A 19,185-nucleotide genomic window follows, 5' to 3' on the forward strand; every position below is an offset into this window, starting at 1 on the left:
CAGTGAGAAAAAAATTTCATTTGCCAATGAAATAATTAGTTATAAATAGTATGAATAAAATACTATTGTCAATGTTTTGATCTTTCACGATCCTTTCATTGAGATTAATTCTGGAAACTTGAAACTGTTTGCTATTTCAAGAAAGAAGTATCGAATGAATAATGAATAAGAGTGGGAAAGAAAAAGAGACTTTTATTGGAATTTGTTATTCAACGTTGAACATTACTACTACTTCATATACTAACCACGTTGCGTGGGTTGGATTAAAAAAGAAAAAAAAAAGAAAAAAGAATAAATTCTACAAGTAAGACACATTCAACGAACGCTCAAATGACACCTCGTTGTTACCAAGTTTGATATTACCACTGTCATTACTTGGTCGTCTTGAATGATTTCGAGATGAAGATGTATCATTTTGTAGCTCCTCTTCCTCCTCTGAATAGGTGTTTAATGGTGAAGTATGGATTGGTGTGAGACCAATAATAGTACGAACGTTATCTGGTAAAGTGGCTTCGACTGCCATTAATTGATGATAAATTCCTTCAGCCTTGGATAAAGCCCATGGGAGTTCGATGTGAAGTGAGAGATCGTTTATATGTTTCAATATTTCAGTGAATCCATAACGATTTTCCATCAATGCACTCTTCTCAGTATCAAGAATGGCAGCACACAGGAGCAAGTGAAAATTTTTACACGGTAAATCGGTCCACAGAACCTCCCACAATTTGATAATGTCAATAGCATTGAATTCTCTCTTGAACAATACCAAGAGCCATCGGAAACAGAAAAACATATTTCCCGATTCATGTTTACTCAAATACTGTGCCAGCTGGGGTTCAGTTACATTGAGTAAAGTATGTAACTGGCATAATTGTGCCTTCATACCAGCCTGATCCATTTCAAAATTAGAACTCACTTTCTCCATGAATCCAACGAAACTCCAGAATGCATCAACTTCATTATCCATCAAGCACAAAATAGGGCTGAGAAGATCACTCATTCCTTGAACATATCCAAGATCAAAATTATACATTATATAAGTCATGAGAATGTCATAGAGCTGTCCCAAATGGGGATTGTTATCTCCAGAATAGTAAGGATGAGTTCTATCAGTTCTATTAACATCTTTTTCAATCAAACTCTTTCTATCCCTGTAATCAGAAAATTTATTCTCCTGATCCACCGACATGGATTTCCACTGCAACTTCATTCTGTAATATTCATCAGTTTTAACTTTTCGAAGCTCACTTCTTTCACTTAAAGTTGAATTCCATGGATAATAATTGAGAAGAAATTTCCAGACTTCGTATCTCAAGGAAGGAATTATACCTCCCCGAAAAATAATCTCCTTGATTGTTCCGGGATTGGTAATTTTTCCCTCTGCATCCTTACATCTATCCCATTGCTCTTGAGAGAGAGGGGCTCCACGGGGACAAGTAGGCCTAGGTGGAAGTATGAATTTTTGATCCAATTCACTTATAACTTCATACTCTTCTCCATTTGAGCCTGAAAATTCTGTTGAACTCAATGGATGCTCATTTCTCAGTTCACTCGTTAAAGATCTGTTGAGAAGATCGGCAACAGCTTCTTCTACTGGTTGCTTGACAGGTTCTTTGTAAATCCATATATCAGCTAATTTACTGAATGCCTCTAGTGTTGTTTCATAAGGACGATTGTGCAAATTTTTCACAAATTTCCATACGTAATCAGACGTATTTTCTTGAAAAAGATCCAATTCTGCAAATGATTTATTCAGCACTGTGCTATACTCGTCTAATACGAGGTAAAGATTCTTGTCTGATTTTGACTTGACAAACTTTATAAAACCTCTCAAGGAATTGACGAAACTTTCAGCATTTGACAGTTGAAAGAATGCTACATATGTCGTTCCGTCTCTTTGCATAAATATTAATTGTTGACCTCCGTGATTAATGCGAAATGATTTCAATTCCGTAAATGCTATGCGGACTATTTTAGGGCGGCCTCCTAGACAATCTGACCCCTCACAAGAGGACGTACGTGTTCGACGTGTGTGAGACTCTACCACAGACCATTCTGGATCTTGATCTTGATGCTCTGAGACGAACGACACTTCAATGGGCTTCCATTCGATACATCTCCCAAAGCTCTGCAAAATGGTTTTTTAAAATAGAGAATAACATTTTTGTTTTTCCAATTTCCTTTTTCCGTTCGTATCTTACATATTCCACAATGTTTAAAGTGCCCAGGCTGTGTACTTCATCCTCCCTGATGTTTGCACCTCTTAAAACAACTCCCGTATGTATGCAGAGATCCTGAAAAACAACTTGAATGTTGAGAGCAATATGTTTTTTCAATTCTTTGTCAAACAACAACAGGTCAATGCATTAAATAAATTTGCTACCTTTTTCATAAGTGCGTATTATTCTCTTCCACATTTGAGGTTATGTTTATTTTACATTATAAAATATATTATTACTGATTGCTTATTGAAAAGTTGAAATCAATCGTTTATATAGCCATTCAGAAGAATATTAATATGTTATTTTCTGAATTTTCAAGTGGCAAAAAAAATAAACATTGCCTTGTTTTTGTTTTTTCGAGACAAATAATTGTATTGCTGTATGCGCGTATAATATATTGAGATATTTGCGTTCGTGATGGATGTGTTTCAGTGTTTTTAATATTATTCGATCCGTATTTTCAGGAAAATTATTAAATTTTCAAATGGATGGTAAACAGTTGTTTGGAATGCTCTCAGTGTGAATGATATATAAAATAATTATAATAAAGTTCTTTTTATTTTGCAATATTATTACCTTGCCTACTTCCGTTGGCTCGAACATATTTAAAAAATGTTTCAATCAAATACTTTTTAACGAAACTGATATCAATAAAGTTGAAAATTGCACTGATCATACTAAAGACGTAAATCTTTTATTCGCGGATGACAGTCAGTCAGCCAAGCAGACATTGTACATACTAGAATTGTTACGCATGCACTATAGGTTATTCCGGTATATTTTAACTATAGACTAGATAATAATGAAGAAGAGAGCGTAACCGATTTTTTTTTCTTCTAAAGAAATAACATGTATTTATTTTAATTACTTTTTTTTTATTATCTCTTACAGTCAATAATAATAATAATAATAATAATAATAATAATAATAATAATAATAATATGTGAAAAAGTATATCAACATGATAAATTTCTACACATGTATTGATGTTAATATGTAATAATAACGATATACTATATATTCCATCCTGTTTGCCCCTATTATTTGTTCACCTTTTTCTACATTTTTTTGTCGTATATTATAGAATGGTGTATATACGTTTTCTAAATAAATGAGTTGAAATTATCGCGTTGCACTACTCGGTCACTAATATTTCTTTATGAAACTATTTAACGGCATATTGAAAAACAGGAATGAACTTTCCAATAGTTGCAACAACTGTTGATTGGCATTTTTTTCGTTAAAAATATTTCATTAATCTATGCAAATGGCATATCAGTAATAAAAATGATGAAAATAATAACAATAAAGGATGAAAATAAAAAATAAAAAAGAGTAGATGAAGATGAAACATTTTCATCATTTCTTGTCGGAAACATTCAAAAGTTGGCGGATGAGTGATCCATCAGTTTCAAGAGACTGCTTGACATCCTAAATGAGAATATTTTTGATCAATATGTTTTTGTTAAATACATAGATATATTTTACTTGGCCTACTTACTTTTTGATCATATGATCATAGATGTATGAGGGAATCACTGTGATTGTAATGACTGCGGGGCCATTTGATATTTCAGCGGCAATGTCCTTGTCTTTGAGGCCAACAACATTCTGAAATTTTGAAAATTTTCCAAATAATCATCACAGCTAGGTAATTAACAAAGACTAATGAGATTAATATTGCGTTTAACTATCCTCAATTGCTCACCTTGCCATTAATTTCCAAAATTTGGTGATCAGTAAGGAGTCCGTTCCTAGCTGCTGATGAGTCTTTAACGAGTGCTATTATTTTTCCCTCCTTGAATTGAAAACCAATTTGGCCAGAACTATCCCTGTGCATTGTGACTGTGCGCTCGAATGGTCTACAGAGAAGTAAATTTATTAATAAAAAAGAGATTGCAGGGATCGCGTGGATTAATGAAAAAATGAAAAAAATTTAATAAAATCAACAAAACACTCAATCACCTGTCTCTGACAATGACCTTGATGCCATTAACTGGGGCATTTTTCAACAATTTGTGCACTTGATCCATTGAAAAACCGGCAACAGAAGTTCCATTGATATCGAGGATTTGATCACCAAATCTGAGGCCAGCAAGAGCTGCTGGAGAATTTGGACTTACAAGGCAAACGAATATTCCACTATTTATTGAGTGCACACGCAGTCCAATTTTTCCATCCTTATCCTTACAGAGAGTCAACTCCCTAATGCCATTCGTTACTTGAGCTCGTTGTAAGCCCAGAGAATCACCAGAAATTGGTGCAATCATGCCGTTAATTTGTCCTGATGTGGCAACTGCCATCTAAATGATTGTTGTGTTAATCATCTTCATCATCATTATTGGTGATTGCATAAAATATTTACTACGATTGCGGCGGGTGATTTAACTTACAGATTGGCCAATGGTAACCGAGTACTCAGGCATGTTGGCCTCAATCATTTCAGCCGTTAATTCAAGACCCATATAGTCTCTCAGTGCTGGATACAATGCTCCGGAAAATTCATCATAGTCTTGTCGGTTGCCAGCAATTGGAGCTGATGGAATTGATGGAGTTGTGTTTGCATTCACCTGAGATGTATATTCGCCATATTCTGATTGCAATTGGGCCTATGAAAATTTAAATAATTTTATTTATAACAAGGAAAAAGAATTAGTTTTAAGGGGGGCCGTCGAACAATAACAACATCAACAAACATCTTCACCTTCATCATTTGATCCACCTTCATGTCTTCGAGAGATGGATACAGTGCCATATTATGTGTTGTTTAACGTTGAGGAGGAAAAAGAGACTGAAAAAAATGTTCATTATGAGAATCATTGCTAACAACATTTATAGTACATTATGAAAATGATGATTAATTTAATAAGGGGGTGGGTACTTGGCCATCACTTCATCAGCCACATACTGTTTATGACGCATCGCTCATAATCAACATATATACTATAGTATCGGCGTAAATTTCTTATTGTTAGAAAAATATAGGGGAGAAAAGTAGAGACTATCATAGACAAAGTATAATAGCTACCATATAATACAAATGAATTTTCATTAGAAACCTGGACAATAGATGAATGAAGAATGTTAAATGTCAAAGTGTGTTGTTATTAAGGAGTATGTATCTGGATACTACCAATTGATAACAATTTGTGGACAACGTTTCCTATAACTCGTCAATTTGTCGGTGATATTGTTGACTTATTGCTGTCACTTGTTCCGTTGTTGGCTAGTATTATAATTATGATATAAATGATATAAATTTGATTTTCTGTTCATTCAACATAGATCGAAAAATGAAACAGCCCACACCAGAGCACAGAGTTTGCGTTAATCATAGGCAGATGCACATGTGTATGTGCACACAGGCGCGCGTGCGCGCCTTATTCTCTACATGCGTACAAACCCTAAAATCTATCAAACTATTTCATTCAAATATATAATAAAACTACCTACTGACTGATAAGAAGACAGGAATGATGAGAGAGGGGAAAATTTGGTTATTTCAATTTACTCATTATTTTTATTCAACATTAATTCCTTTAGTTTTACTGCTATGATATAATTAGATTATAATATAGTGTTTTACATTTCATTTGTACAATCATTATAGTTTACATACTTACATGATGATAATTTTTTTTTCATTTACTATTGTGGAAAATAGTACAACGGATTATTCTTTCGGGCTGTTTGTGATCTGTATGAGTTATATTTATTGTATTTCTTGAATGATAATTTATTTTCATGGATGAAAATTTCAAGTTTCAATTTGAAATAATGTGTGCACATATGAATTATCATATTGGAGGGAATAGAGTGTTAATATTATTAATTGTATTAATTAATTAATGTATGAATTTCTTATTGTTCAGAAAAGTCAGGGTATTAGGGATGATTGGATGATTCCGAGTTGTTGAGTCTTACTCATTGGAAATAAATAATTTCCCCATTGATAAGATTATTTGTCCAATCATCTCAATATTCAATTATATATATATATATATATATATATATATATATATATATATATATGCCTCAACGTTTTATAAATTCCTTATTAGGATTTTCGTAAAATAACATGAATATAAACCTTCAACTTATTATTACCTCTAGATCGATAAGCTTTCAATCGGAAATTAATTTGTTTTTAACAATTACTTATCATAATGTATGTATGTGTATAAACTCATCTCTCGACTTTGAGCTCTCTGTGATGTCACACTGTGACCTGCACAAAAGTGATCTTTTATTATTACAATTGACATGGCTCTAAATATTTTATTAATTTTTTCATTTTTTTTCTTTTTTCTCATATAGTATGTATGAATGAGGTACACACAGTATACTTTATTCTTTCAATAATTTTCTTCACCTCGATTGACATCATTGGATATGCTCAATATCTTCAAGTATAATAATTAAACGACGATAAATTTATTCACCTCTTCAATGATATAATTAGAGGCATATAGAATGATGGGCCCCTCTGATCATACACACAAGTTACGAGCTTCTCTATTGCAATGTGATTAGACGGTTGCATAGAAAAAGTTTAACAAAATATATATATATATATATAAATATATATATTAAGCTTTCATTTTGTTGTAAGAACACGATTAATTTTTTTTTTAAACAACACTGCTGATTCAATGTAATTGATAGTTTTGACAGATTTTTCCTTGGATTTTCCCAGTTACGGCTCCCTCGACATTGACAACATCAATGTGTTTCAAATAATATAATACAGTTGAGGGTAATTGTATTTAGATGATTTATAATGTTTTTCTTATGTCTCATCTTATCTCCATTATTATTGTTTAATAACAATAATAATACATGTTATTATATAGTTAAATCCCATTGAATAGAGTAGGGCTCGATATGTATGAAAAAGATATGTAAATATGCTTTATATGTAGGTATATTATTATAATATATAAATTGCTGAATGTCCATTATTATTATTAATAAAAAAATGGCAGTATGGATGACAATGATAATAAATCATGATGATGAGAAAAAATAATTCTAGAGTAATTGTGCAATTACAAGATTGTACTGGGCATTTTTTGCAACGAGAATAATTATTATGTCTGTGGCGGAGTTTCACCAGATTTTATATGGTGTCCAGTCAAAGCTTCCACAAGATTATAGGCCTTTGGGAATAATGAAATTATAGATAAAATTTTGCCATAAAATTGTACAATAAAGAGATAAAGATATAGCTTTATAGAATAAATAGCAAAATATCAATGTTTATCTCCTTATTTTAATGAATGACAACATTTTAATAATCATTATAATTTTAATGCTCAACTGTCGAAAGAATCGAATTTTAAGGATCTCGATCTCGGAAGATATTCCAAGCGATGTAATGCACGATACAATGATGATGAATTATCAGCATCACCCGCACTAAATCGATGCGGTAGTTCATTGACAGTTTCCCAATAAGGTTTTGATGTTTGATAAATTTTTGAAATTTTTGACTCAGCATTATTGAATTGTTTAGAATAAGGAGAGGAGTGGAAGAAGTCAGGTTGTTCAATTGGGGATCGTGACGGAGTACGAGTAATTCCATGAGGAGAAATAAGGGGCTCATAAGGAGGTGGAGGTGGGGAAGAAGGAGAAGGAGTTGGAGATGCTGGAGTCGTTGGGTTGTGACAAGTGACAAGTTGTGAATCAAGGCCAAGAATGTGGAGAACTCGGTGGGAATTGTCCCGTACCCATTGATCTAGAATATTAATTGGCCAATCAGTCTGTGTACTGACATCGATTAAACGTGCCGGGGATTCCCAACAAAGGCCATCAGGTAGATGAGACGAACTTCTAGCAAGAAGACGATCGTTGGATCCACCATGTCCCGCTGGTGTGGGTAAATTTGGATTACTGTGAGGTGAACGTACCAAAACTTGAAGTGCTTGAATTGCATTTCTCATCTATAATTTGTTCAACAACAAAGAGATGATTATAAAATTATTACTGAGCCATTGTCATCATCAAAGTGAAATTTTCATAGCCCACACCTCATAGCTCAGTGCAACGACATCCTGATGAACGCTAGAAACCTGCGTTGCCTCTATCCTTTCCATTGGTTCTTGTCCCAACACTTGTAATCTACCTCGTAATCCAGCTCTTCCCATTCGTCTATCTCGATTTTCACATCTATAATATTTCATCATAATGATGATGAATTTTATGAAAAAAAAAAAATGAAAAAAAAATTGTATTAAATTATTATTCATAAAGAGTAAATCTAAAAGAATTATTTTCACCTGAACTTGGCGTGCCGAGGGCTTACAGTATGAAGAGGTGATCTATTCGCTGGAGAAAGTGGGGAAGTTTCCCCCTCATCCGGAACATTCTCATCATCTTCACTTATTGATGGTAGAGCAGTTTGCGATTGAATACCATTCATATCTGCTTCTTCCTAAAATAGAATAGAATAGAATAGAATTCGAATGATAATGAAAAAAATTCTATATTTTACAAATAATTACCTCCACCTCGTAACCTTCTCGCAAATTATGCGTAAGATCGTGAACAATATCATGTGCGAATTGCTGCTGATACTCCGGATAAAGTCTCAATACGTCAACGAGACCCTGAATATTTATGCATTTTAAATAACAATAGGTCAATGCTTTAACATCACAGCTCGATTTAACAATAACGTCACCTCCAGAACCAACTAAACCACTTCCATTATTTCCATGTTGGAGATGCATACTTATATCACAGCCAACAAGATCACCCTTTCCTATATTTAATTAATCAATATTATATAATTTTCACATTAATTTTACACTATTATTATTATTATTATTATTATTATTATTATTATTATTATTATTATTTTAAATTGTAAATATCCTACCTAATATAGCTACAACCATACTATTTTGAACGACTTCCATAGATCCATTGCATAAGTAGTATATGTATGATAATGCATCTCCCTTACGTATTAAATACTCTTCTGGTGCACAAAAGTTACTTCGTATGTGGTGTGACAGTAGTTTTAAACATCCTTGTGATGCACCTTCAAATATTGGTAAACTCAATATTTCTCTATGTAGATGCATACATACATCACCCCTTAATTCCTCAGGGAATTCCTTGAGAGTCTAATATAATAATCAAAAGGAGATGAGAAGAATATATTATTAAATTTTATTGCATAAGAAGAAGAAGAAGAAGAAGAAGAAGAATGCATATTTACTTCGTGAATATCAATACCATGATTCAATGACCATGTTGTTTGAAAATAATCTTGCATTCTTTGCTTCAGCTTTTCTGGTATTTGGTGTAAGGTCAAAAAATCTTTCAAGTCTCTCCATTTTGTATGATAAAGAGATCTTCTCGAATACATACGTTGAATTATTGCAGTTACGTTGCCAAAAACTACAGCGTGCATGAGGGCTGAAATTTGTGTTTATTTATTTTTTGAAAATGTCATAATGCTAATAATATTAGTCAATTTCTATGATATATTATTACTATTATTATTCACCTCCCACAAGCATGGTGCAAATTGAGAAAATTTTTTCATATGTAGTATTGGCAGAAACATTGCCAAATCCTACAGACGTTAAGCTACTACATGTAAAATAGAGGGCTGTTACATAGCTGTCGGTATGTGATACATTTTGTACATCAATGCGAAGGCGTTCCGCTAGTGTATGGATCCATCCTAAATGGAAATTGCCATCATTTGAATTTGTAATGACCCATAGATAAACAAGATGATGACTCACCTAAATTCCAATCTTTATCCTTTTTCAATCTTTCTTTTTCCGCAATGACGTACCATATGCACGCAAGCCAATGGGCTAACAAAGTAAAGGACAACATGAGAAGTGTCAATATCATAGCACTATACTGTGAATATCGGTCCATTTTTTGAAGCAATCTGGCTAATCGGAGTAGTCTCGTCAATTTTATCAGGTGAATGTGACCATGACCTGGTTCCTATGAACAAAAAAAAAAAAACATTTATTGACTATGGGAGTGAAAAAATTTCGTTAATTTTAAATAATGCATCGTAATGTACACTGACCTCACCACTGTAAACATCAGCTGCATAAAGAACGTCAAATGGTAAAGCAGCAACGAGATCAATCAAAAACCATCCTTTTAAATAATTGACTGCAATTTTTTTTCCGTTAATTATCAATTTTCCTTTTCTACTAACATAAGTAGTTCGAAAATTCAACACAATATCTGGAATAATATGTATTTTTTACATAATTTTTTCAAACATAACATGAGCTAAGTACTATATTGGAAAAGATTAAAGTAGCAAATTTAAATAATTGACAAACTACAGTCATTATAAAATGAAATAATTTCCTTACCGAATATGAAGAGTACTTCGACAATGACATCACTAATCATAAAAGGTCTACCGACGTTAACAAAACTTGCATTGTATGGTACAATAACAGCGACGTAGAATGTAGCAATGAGTATCAACCAATCCCAACAAGATTTGAACCCTCCATAATGGCTCAGAATGGCGTGAGATCTCTCGGCAGCAGAGGTTTTGTACTCAGGTAATGGAGCGGCAGGCGAGTGCAATAATTGCTGATAAACCATGTATAATAATAATAATAATAATAATAATATACATTACTTGTATTGAATGAATCATGCTGATACAGAGCACAGAGTTTATTAACAATGCCTTCATGGAAAAGAATAGTTTTCGGGGGAAAAAATAATTGTATATTATTTAATCCTACATCGTTTACCTTGTTGATATTGATTTTGTGTTTATCTTGCTTATAATGGCCGGATAATGTATATAAAACAGCACGGCTTCGTCGTCTTCGGCCATAGTCTGCTGATGGTGCTTCTGGATCGACATCGTCATTTCCATCTAGGGCACATATGAATTATTTATTAAAAATGAAAATTTTCCATTCATTTCATTTCAACAATATTTAATATTTAATTAAATGGAAAGAAAACTTTATCAAGTATATTAACCATCATCAGAGTCACGGCGCGGGAGAATTTTTGTATCTGTTATGTCTTTGTGAGATGCGAGGAATAGCACAACATCTCCCTTTTCATTTTTTATTGGAACAATGTCGAGTAAGCAGTTAAACTTTTCACCTGGACAAAAAAATGGATAATTAATTTACAAAAAAAACTGGTCGTTTTTTGGATAAAATAATTGTCATTATTGAAAATATATCATGGCTCACTGTTACTTGCCATCTTTTTTGTAGAATACCACCTCAAGTTTCAATTCTGTCTTGCTTTCAAGACTTTTCCATATTAATGTTTTATTATCTTCTGTCGTTTCTGGACCATATAGAAATTTACAAGCACATCCCTTTTGCATTATCTGTGCCCGAGGATATTTCGTCAACTCACAGAATCCATCCGAGCAGTATACTATTGGATAGGTCTTGACTACTTGAGCATTTCCAAGAACAAAATTGCTATCTAAAAATCGATCAACAAAAGAAAGAAAAAACAAGTAGAGCGGCCATCAGATGTACATAGTATCCTAACTTTTTAATATCCTTCAACATTAAAAATATTGCCGAAGAAATGAGATAATGCACATGCAGATTAGTAATACGTGACATTTCATCACAATTACTAAAGTACGCGTAAATAAATATATATGTATACAAATATATTCAACGATTTAAAGTCTTTTCTACGTGGTACATATTAACACCACGTGCAATTTCAAATTATCTGTGGTGCCATATATACCGTTGTAGAATATAATGGCCTTGTGTACTAATCACGTATCATAGTTGGATGAATGATTACGTGTGGTCACAGCCGCAATATCCCGCCAATATCCTCTTACTTCTCAATTCATATGGTTAATTTTCATTTCTCAGTGATTCCTGTTGTCTAATGCCAATAAATTGATGCACTTTCATTGTACAAGTTTATTTATTTAAGCCATAGAAATTTTCAATATTTTTTGCTATATGGGTTAGTCTTATATCCAAATAATCTTCAGACTATTTTTGTCGTAAATATCAAAAACTCACTTATAATTTTCTTATTGCTCTACACTGTCTAATATTCTTATTCTCAACAGGATTCTATTCAAACAAGTTGGGAAGGCGTTGAATGGTGATAAACAATTGATAATTTGTCAAATATTTGCTCCTATGTTTAAAGTCGCGAGTTAGAGTCGATGAGATTGGGGTCAAATGAATCGCTGCACCTCAAGGGGCAATGCCCTCACTATACAAGGAATAATATTCCGTCATTTTTATAATGTGTCCTTGTGGGAAAAACCAAAATACCCGATAAATATCCACATTTAGATATATGTATAGTGAATGACAATTGCATCGTATTCCATGCTAGGTCAAGTAGTTTGTCCCAGAAGTAGTCAGACACATGACGGAGCGCGAAGGGTAGATATTGTATATATTTTTCATAAAATGGAGAATGGTTCTATTGGAGCATTAAGTATATTCTCTTTATTCATAAAAATTAGAATTAAAATAAATGACGATATTATTGCACTATTAAATGAATCCTTTCGTATTAGTAGGTATTTTTAGAGAATGAGCTTTTGTAGTAGTAGGACTTAATCTCTAATGATATTTGTCTGTGTTGCAAGTGAGTAAAATCGCGACATAAGTGCCCCACGGTCATCCCCTATTCGGATCTCGAGTCGACCTGATTTCCCTCTGGATCGATGAGTGCTATGGAAAGGTGCTGAAAAAAAACCGAATTTTCTGCTCCATTCTATTGCTGTAATTACACACTCTCTCTTTTTTTTATCTCCTTCTTGCACCTGCATTTATAAACATGATTAATAAGAATTTCGAGAGCAGGGCTGACATTCCATTTCACTATATTGGCATAATACTCACGTGTGCCATCGAACCTCGTTGCAATAGTGTCCAAGAAGGTATTTTGGGGAGCCAATAAACCCTTCCTGGCTGGCATTGGAGCCCCTCCTGATGATCCTTTCGCCGCTCAAATCTGTAAAATTGTTATTATTAGGAGCATTTTTCAAATATGAAAATTCAATGAGTCATTATGAGTCGTGATTACACCAGACTGAGCTCATCAATTGATACATTCATTTGTAATGTATGGAAATGGATAAATAAATGATGTGACAATCTGAATAGAGGCCAATATTAAATACTTGAAGCGGTAAACCGTACAATTTTTTTTGTGTGTGTGAAACTATGATGAAATCTCACAAATCCTTCAAGAATGTTTATTATAATTTTTACAGGTAAATGGAGTCCAACTCCTCTTGCAAATTGAAAAATTCAAGTAGCTATAATCATGATTATTAGATGAGCGGAAATTAATTGGCCGAAAACATTGTTCAATCTATTGTTCAGAATTAAAAATTGCGCTCCATTTATCATTGACCGGACGTTTTAAATAATGACAATGGAAAGTTAACTCACCTCAAAAATGAATTTTTAATTCTCGAGCATCTTGAAAAATTCTTTGTGAAGATGAAAATTTTTCACTTAAGCACTATTGTCCAATATTTCACTATTTTTCAGCACACAATAAATGTTATAATTTATCATTAGTGAAGAAAAAAGCAAAAAGCAAAAAGGAAAAAATTCCTTTTGATTTTTTTGCTTTTTGGCGAAGGCGAATCGGTGAGAAAAAATGGAAAAACGTGTGTATTGTATGATGGCAATCGCGTAACTGAAATGGGAAAGGGTGATAAGAGGAGATGAGGAAAAAGGGGTTTTTAATCCCAACGAGAGGTTGAGGTTGTCTTCCCGATCTACTGGTGTGATGGCCCGGGCGGCTCTCTGTCCTGTGATCCTGGCTAGCAGACTTGCGCCCATGTACTCAGGCGCAACATGTGGGAAAATTCAACTAAACAGAAACTACCCTTCTCACTCTGACCTATGAGTATCACTAGGTACAAGTGGAGTCGCATGCGCAATATTTTACGTTTTTCAGAGTAGATTCACGCGCGGACAAGGATCACAAAAGTGGGAGGTAGATAGACTCGACAGGTTCTAGCCATATCGACAAAGCTTTTACTACTGATGATCAATGTATGTATGATCTCTGTTGTATGAATTATACATACCTACATATATTCCAAAGTTTAGAAAAACAAAAATGTATTTCGTATTTTTACAAACAATTTCCAAGTCAAAATATTGCTGAGGAATATTGTTGAGAAAAGTGGAAGGAAAAAATATCCGCGAGTCGTTAGTTTGCTAGTTCATTAAAAATAACTTATTGATTGAGAGTCTTCAGATTTTCATTATATAATCTAATATTCATGAATCAACGTTTCCAGTGATAAATGGGACGAGAGGCAATCATTTATATTCTTATTATATTTTTATGTATATACGAAAAAATAAAAAATAAATGAATAACCATTGAAAATGAGCGGCTTGACCTATTATACAATACCTATATGGGAGTATTTATGTAGATGGATCGCGTGGGGAATAGAGTGGAGAACCGACATTCGAAGAAGAAATAAAGTTGGTGCAGGTCAGTTTTGACATTGTATTGTATCACTATATATCACTCAATTTTTCACTTGTTTTTATCATAGCTCTCCTTTGAGGAGGGTCGACGACTGTTATTGCATGCTACACCTCCATTAAAAAAATCCACAACAATTATTTATACAATCCATTAACTGGGCTTGAGTCCAGTAATAATTTTATGGATATGAAAATTTGTTGGAATTCGTCTCATCAGACAGATCCAGATAGATTCTGTTTTTGTCCTATATTTGTTGGAAAGTAGATATCCATTCAAGATCATAATGGGGATAATGGAAGAAATAAAAATCCCATTAGGGAAATATAATAAAATATGATGAAAACTGTCTAGATTGCCTAATAATATATGTAAAGCAAAAATCTTATAAGCAGAATCTTAAGATTGATATTCTCATGGCGAGATAAATCACTTGTGTACATCTCATTAGTGCATACAAAATTTTGGATTTAGTTGAATAAATATGAATTATGGATTTTTCTCCATTAGATAATTGGGAATAAAGTATATAGATGAAGTATATCCCGCGGTAAAGTCAAGTTCTCGTGTGCTGAGCATAAAGCTCAAAGTTGGTTTAATCAATACTCGACAATTCCGGCTCACCGATTCGTTCTTTATGATAAATTGAACTAAAACATGGACATGCATCGAATAATTTAATGCAAGTTTAAGGAAAAAGTTTTAAACTATTACATGTCAGAATTCAGGCAACAATTGGTCTGTTGTCTATTCTTGATAGAAGCAAGTATAGGTATATGATTTTTTTTCTTTTCTTGAAATCTTTAAATGCACGAAGAGATTTTGCACCAGGATATGATATACAATGCACACTACAAGCGATTGCCGCATTGCTGATGTCGTGTGTTCCATGTAATCATCGCGACGCTAAACTTTATATATAAGCTATATATATATATATATATATATATAGCTGCTAAATACACATACGAGGAAATATCGCTCGAGGTGGACGACTTATCGATCTGCACCCGCGTCTCTTTCTTTGCAAGACAAACTTGTTTGTAAGCAAACATAGAAAGAGACGATTAAAATAGAATTGGTGAATGGTATAAGAATAATTCAGTGTATTGATGAGTGAAAATAAATTTCATTTTATATAAAATCCAATATGTATGTACATAAGTACATATGATTCTGACTGTCAGTCAAATTTACACTGTTAATATTTTCTCTTAAATTTTTATAACCAATAATTTATTTCATATACATCAGTAATTATATGAATATGATTAACAATGAGTTGATTGAATTTTTACAAACTCAAAGAAAAAATCATACCTACCTAACTCAATGAGAAGCAAGGTATATAGATATCCTTATAATAATCCGTGATCGACAAACAGTTGGTAGTCGATTATGAAGATTCCGGTTTTTTCCATTGAGTGATCCTCCACGTGAAAAATGTTCAAAGTTCAACTTACAGAATGCGTAAATGCGCAGCGGGGATTTCTGTATGTAGCCGAAGTGTGAGTGTAACTTTGGACTTGATGTTATAGTAGATCTGACAAAAAGAATTGTAAATGGGAAATTAAAAAATGGCGGTGAAAGATGGCAATTTGATTTTAGCTGAGGCCTTGAAACACCAGGTAAAATATAGATTGTATTTTCCTTTTTAATGTTATTATTGTTATTATTATTATTATTATTATTATTGATTGATCAGGGAATAAATTATGCTTTTGGAATTATGGGTCACCCTGTTATCGAATTATCCTTAATAATGCAAGGAGTAGGCATCCAATATTTGGGATTTAGGAATGAACAAGCTGCATGCTATGCAGCTCAAGCTTATGGATATTTAACGAGTGAGTTTATTTTTCTTTCATCATCATTGTTATATTTCGAAAAACATCTCTGTAATGAAATTTAATTTTTTGCTTTTTTTTTTAAATAGAGAAACCAGCAGTGGTTTTATGTGTATCTGGACCAGGTGTACTCCACACAGTAGGCGGAATGGCAAATGCTCAAGTGAATTGTTGGTAAAAAATAAAAATAAAAAATTTACTTGATTGTGGCACAAGCAGTCTATGTTGGATGTCCTCAATTTACATTTTCATGAACATTCAGGCCTGTAATAGTACTTGGAGGATCTTGCCCAGAGGACCATCAAGGCATTGGTGGTTTTCAAGAATATCCACAAGTTGAAGCATGTCGAGTATATTGCAAATATGCTGCTAGACCCCCCTCAGCTGCTCTAATTCCATTACATGTTGAAAAAGCTGTTAGGCTTGCCACTTATGGACGCCCAGGTATATGAATTAAAAGTTTGACATTTTGTTGAAATAGAAATGAATTTTCTTTCTTTCTTTCTTTCTTTCTTTCACAGGAGCGGCATATTTAGATCTTCCAGCGACTCTCTTGAAATCACAAGTGTGTGAGAATTTAATAGTGAAAGTTTTACCTTGTCCACCGCCTCCTTTAATCTATCCACCTCCACAGTTGATATATGAAGCTGCTGATTTGATTTTCATAGCGAAAAAACCATTAATAATCATCGGCAAAGGTAAGGTATATGGTATATATGGGTCCCGAAACATGACTTAAATTACAGAGTATTGAAAAAAATTGTTCATCAATTTGTTTTCTGTTAATTAATAAAATTGGAAAAATAGCTCTTTCATTATTTATAAATAAGGAGCTGCTTATGCCCGAGCTGAGAATGAAATAACGAATTTCATTCGCTCAACGGGTTTGCCATTTCTTCCTACACCTATGGGAAAAGGGGTGATATCCGATTATGATGAAAATTCAGTTGCTAGTTCAAGAACTTCAGCATTGCTCAATGCTGATATTGTTGTTCTTCTTGGAGCTAGATTGAATTGGATGTTGCACTTTGGACGAGCTCCACGCTTCCAGAATCATGTAAAAATTATTCAGGTCTGAGAGTCTCAGAAAATCCCAACTATTACATTACAATATGATAATTTTTATCCACCATGAATCTTGAATCATGACAAATAATTGAAATTTCATAGATTGACATTTGCCCGGAGGAATTGCATAATTCAGTCTCATCAACAATTGCAATTCAAGCTGATTTAATACCAAGTGTTGAATTATTAACAGAGTCTCTTAAAAAAAGACATTACTACATGAATAAAAAAGACAAATGGTGGATGCAACTAATGACTGATGGACAAAAGAATAAACAAAGAATTCAGGTAATTAATTATTCAATCAATTATTATACATTTATTATTATTATTATTATTATTATTATTGTTATTGTTATTCATTCTAGAGGATGTCAGCTGATAATTCCGTGCCTTTGAATTATTACACTGTATTCAAGTCTATTCAACAATCTATTCCAAAAGGTATAAAATATCATTATTGGTCAATTTTTATATGGATACCAATTTTATTAATTTTTTTCTTATAGATTGTATTATTTGCTCTGAGGGTGCAAATACAATGGATATTGGTAGAACCATGCTTCTAAATTCAAAACCACGTCACAGATTAGATGCAGGAACTTTTGGAACTATGGGCGTGGGCTTGGGATTTGCTATTGCTGCGGCTCTTTACTGCAAAGATGTGGCTTCTAAAAAAAAAGTTATTTGCGTGGAAGGCGATAGCGCTTTTGGCTTCTCGGCAATGGAAATTGAAACAATGTTCAGGTAAAATTATTCTCCAAGAAGATTGTCATGATTATAATTTTTTCATATTATCATTCTGATTATTTTTCATATATCTAATAGATATAAGCTGGCTGTCGTTATTATAATTTTTAATAATAATGGAATATACGGTGGAATGGACAAAGAGACATTCAAGCAAATTCAAACTGCTGGGGAGCCAACCAAAGTGTAAGTCTTGTAATTAATATCGTAGGAGTCGGATAGAATACCACAACCATATATGTTTTGAAAAATCACATTTCTCAACAATTCAGCTCTTGGTATATTCTTCAATGAATTAAACACTTACAGAATATCTCCTCAGTTGTTAACTCCTGGAACTCGATATGAAAAAATGATGGAAATGTTTGGACATCGAGGACATTATTGCGAGACCGTTGAACAGATTGAAAAGGCCATAAAAATTTCTCTCGAGGTATTTGATGAATCATGTGCTCTGATGATAAGTAATAAAATGACACTACATTCACTGGTCCTTTGGTAAACATTTTTTTCTTCTTTTATTATTCAATTCTAGTCATGTGATGCCCCAAGTTTGATCAACATTATGATAAATCCATCAGCAGATCGTAAGGAGCAAAAGTTCAGCTGGTTGACTGAATCGAAGCTATGAAAAATTAATAAGATGAGTAAATGGGTGATAGTGGAGCAAAATAATTGAGTTGTCTATTGAAGATTATAATTTTTACACATCATCAATGTATATTTGAAAAAAAAAAAAAAAAAAACAATGTAATAAATTAAATCTATATGGTATATTAGAAAATAATCAAGTAAAAATCCTTGAAGAATAA

At 33.0% G+C, this 19,185-nt stretch overlaps 4 protein-coding genes across 9 annotated transcripts; 1 reads left to right on the forward strand and 3 right to left on the reverse strand.

Annotated features, from left to right (window-relative positions):
- Positions 1–166: 166 nt before the first annotated feature.
- LOC107038571 (TBC1 domain family member 15) lies at positions 167–2,945 on the reverse strand. Its single transcript, XM_015257744.1, has 3 exons — positions 2,799–2,945; positions 2,202–2,294; positions 167–2,128 (listed from the first exon to the last, which is right to left on the reverse strand). The coding sequence occupies exons 1-3, from the start codon at positions 2,823–2,825 to the stop codon at positions 299–301; spliced, it is 1,950 nt and encodes a 649-aa protein (XP_015113230.1). The 5' UTR covers positions 2,826–2,945; the 3' UTR covers positions 167–298.
- A 214-nt stretch (positions 2,946–3,159) lies between these two features.
- Positions 3,160–5,554, reverse strand: LOC107038573 (syntenin-1). Of its 2 annotated transcripts, none has more exons than XM_015257746.1 (7): positions 5,356–5,554; positions 4,927–5,013; positions 4,616–4,831; positions 4,188–4,525; positions 3,931–4,084; positions 3,724–3,833; positions 3,160–3,653 (listed from the first exon to the last, which is right to left on the reverse strand). In XM_015257746.1, the coding sequence occupies exons 2-7, from the start codon at positions 4,975–4,977 to the stop codon at positions 3,602–3,604; spliced, it is 921 nt and encodes a 306-aa protein (XP_015113232.1). In that variant the 5' UTR covers positions 4,978–5,013; positions 5,356–5,554; the 3' UTR covers positions 3,160–3,601. The 2 variants fall into 2 exon arrangements, with proteins under 2 accessions (XP_015113232.1, XP_015113233.1); XM_015257747.1 differs by having other exon boundaries at positions 5,282–5,361.
- Positions 5,555–5,724: 170 nt separating this feature from the next.
- On the reverse strand, positions 5,725–16,371 carry LOC107038574 (potassium voltage-gated channel subfamily H member 8). Of its 4 annotated transcripts, none has more exons than XM_015257748.2 (15): positions 16,033–16,371; positions 13,091–13,202; positions 11,448–11,681; positions 11,217–11,345; positions 10,979–11,106; positions 10,583–10,811; positions 10,285–10,448; positions 9,983–10,196; positions 9,739–9,918; positions 9,448–9,647; positions 9,103–9,352; positions 8,726–8,985; positions 8,501–8,655; positions 8,252–8,390; positions 5,725–8,164 (listed from the first exon to the last, which is right to left on the reverse strand). In XM_015257748.2, the coding sequence occupies exons 2-15, from the start codon at positions 13,164–13,166 to the stop codon at positions 7,538–7,540; spliced, it is 2,985 nt and encodes a 994-aa protein (XP_015113234.1). In that variant the 5' UTR covers positions 13,167–13,202; positions 16,033–16,371; the 3' UTR covers positions 5,725–7,537. The 4 variants fall into 4 exon arrangements, with proteins under 4 accessions (XP_015113234.1, XP_015113235.1, XP_015113236.1 ...); XM_015257749.1 differs by lacking the exon at positions 16,033–16,371 and adding an exon at positions 13,646–13,670; XM_015257750.2 differs by lacking the exon at positions 13,091–13,202.
- On the forward strand, positions 16,069–19,119 carry LOC107038575 (2-hydroxyacyl-CoA lyase 1). 2 transcript variants are annotated; one of them, XM_015257751.2, is made up of 12 exons: positions 16,069–16,336; positions 16,414–16,555; positions 16,645–16,729; positions 16,818–16,999; positions 17,077–17,253; positions 17,386–17,627; positions 17,726–17,911; positions 17,992–18,067; positions 18,133–18,370; positions 18,452–18,559; positions 18,683–18,806; positions 18,909–19,119. In XM_015257751.2, the coding sequence occupies exons 1-12, from the start codon at positions 16,286–16,288 to the stop codon at positions 19,002–19,004; spliced, it is 1,707 nt and encodes a 568-aa protein (XP_015113237.1). In that variant the 5' UTR covers positions 16,069–16,285; the 3' UTR covers positions 19,005–19,119. The 2 variants fall into 2 exon arrangements, with proteins under 2 accessions (XP_015113237.1, XP_015113238.1); XM_015257752.1 differs by lacking the exon at positions 16,069–16,336 and having other exon boundaries at positions 16,434–16,555; positions 16,645–16,725.
- The last annotated feature ends 66 nt before the right edge of the window (positions 19,120–19,185 follow it).

The sequence above is a fragment of the Diachasma alloeum genome, unplaced genomic scaffold (genome assembly GCF_001412515.2).
Source record: "Diachasma alloeum isolate Michigan unplaced genomic scaffold, Dall2.0 Dall_scaffold_00285, whole genome shotgun sequence".
In the NCBI taxonomy this organism is placed as follows: domain Eukaryota; kingdom Metazoa; phylum Arthropoda; class Insecta; order Hymenoptera; family Braconidae; genus Diachasma; species Diachasma alloeum.

Bases quoted from the DNA above. Each gene is read 5' to 3' on its own strand.
- LOC107038575 (XM_015257751.2), top strand. From the start codon at position 16,286: ATGGCGGTGAAAGATGGCAATTTGATTTTAGCTGAGGCCTTGAAACAC. The intron at 16,337-16,413 runs GTAAAATATAGA...TTGATTGATCAG, and splicing joins CTGAGGCCTTGAAACACCAG to GGAATAAATTATGCTTTTGG. The intron at 18,068-18,132 runs GTATAAAATATC...TTTTTCTTATAG, and splicing joins TCAACAATCTATTCCAAAAG to ATTGTATTATTTGCTCTGAG.
- LOC107038571 (XM_015257744.1), bottom strand. From the start codon at position 2,825: ATGTTCGAGCCAACGGAAGTAGGCAAG. The intron at 2,295-2,798 runs GTAATAATATTG...GTTGTTTTTCAG, and splicing joins AGCCAACGGAAGTAGGCAAG to GATCTCTGCATACATACGGG. The intron at 2,129-2,201 runs GTAAGATACGAA...ACCATTTTGCAG, and splicing joins CTTTAAACATTGTGGAATAT to AGCTTTGGGAGATGTATCGA.
- LOC107038573 (XM_015257746.1), bottom strand. From the start codon at position 4,977: ATGGCACTGTATCCATCTCTCGAAGACATGAAGGTGGATCAAATGATG. The intron at 4,085-4,187 runs GTGATTGAGTGT...ACTTCTCTGTAG, and splicing joins AAGGTCATTGTCAGAGACAG to ACCATTCGAGCGCACAGTCA. The intron at 3,654-3,723 runs GTAAGTAGGCCA...ATTCTCATTTAG, and splicing joins TATGATCATATGATCAAAAA to GATGTCAAGCAGTCTCTTGA.
- LOC107038574 (XM_015257748.2), bottom strand. From the start codon at position 13,166: ATGCCAGCCAGGAAGGGTTTATTGGCTCCCCAAAATACCTTCTTGGAC. The intron at 8,656-8,725 runs GTAATTATTTGT...ATTCTATTTTAG, and splicing joins GAGAAGGTTACGAGGTGGAG to GAAGAAGCAGATATGAATGG. The intron at 8,391-8,500 runs GTGAAAATAATT...GAAATATTATAG, and splicing joins CCTCGGCACGCCAAGTTCAG to ATGTGAAAATCGAGATAGAC.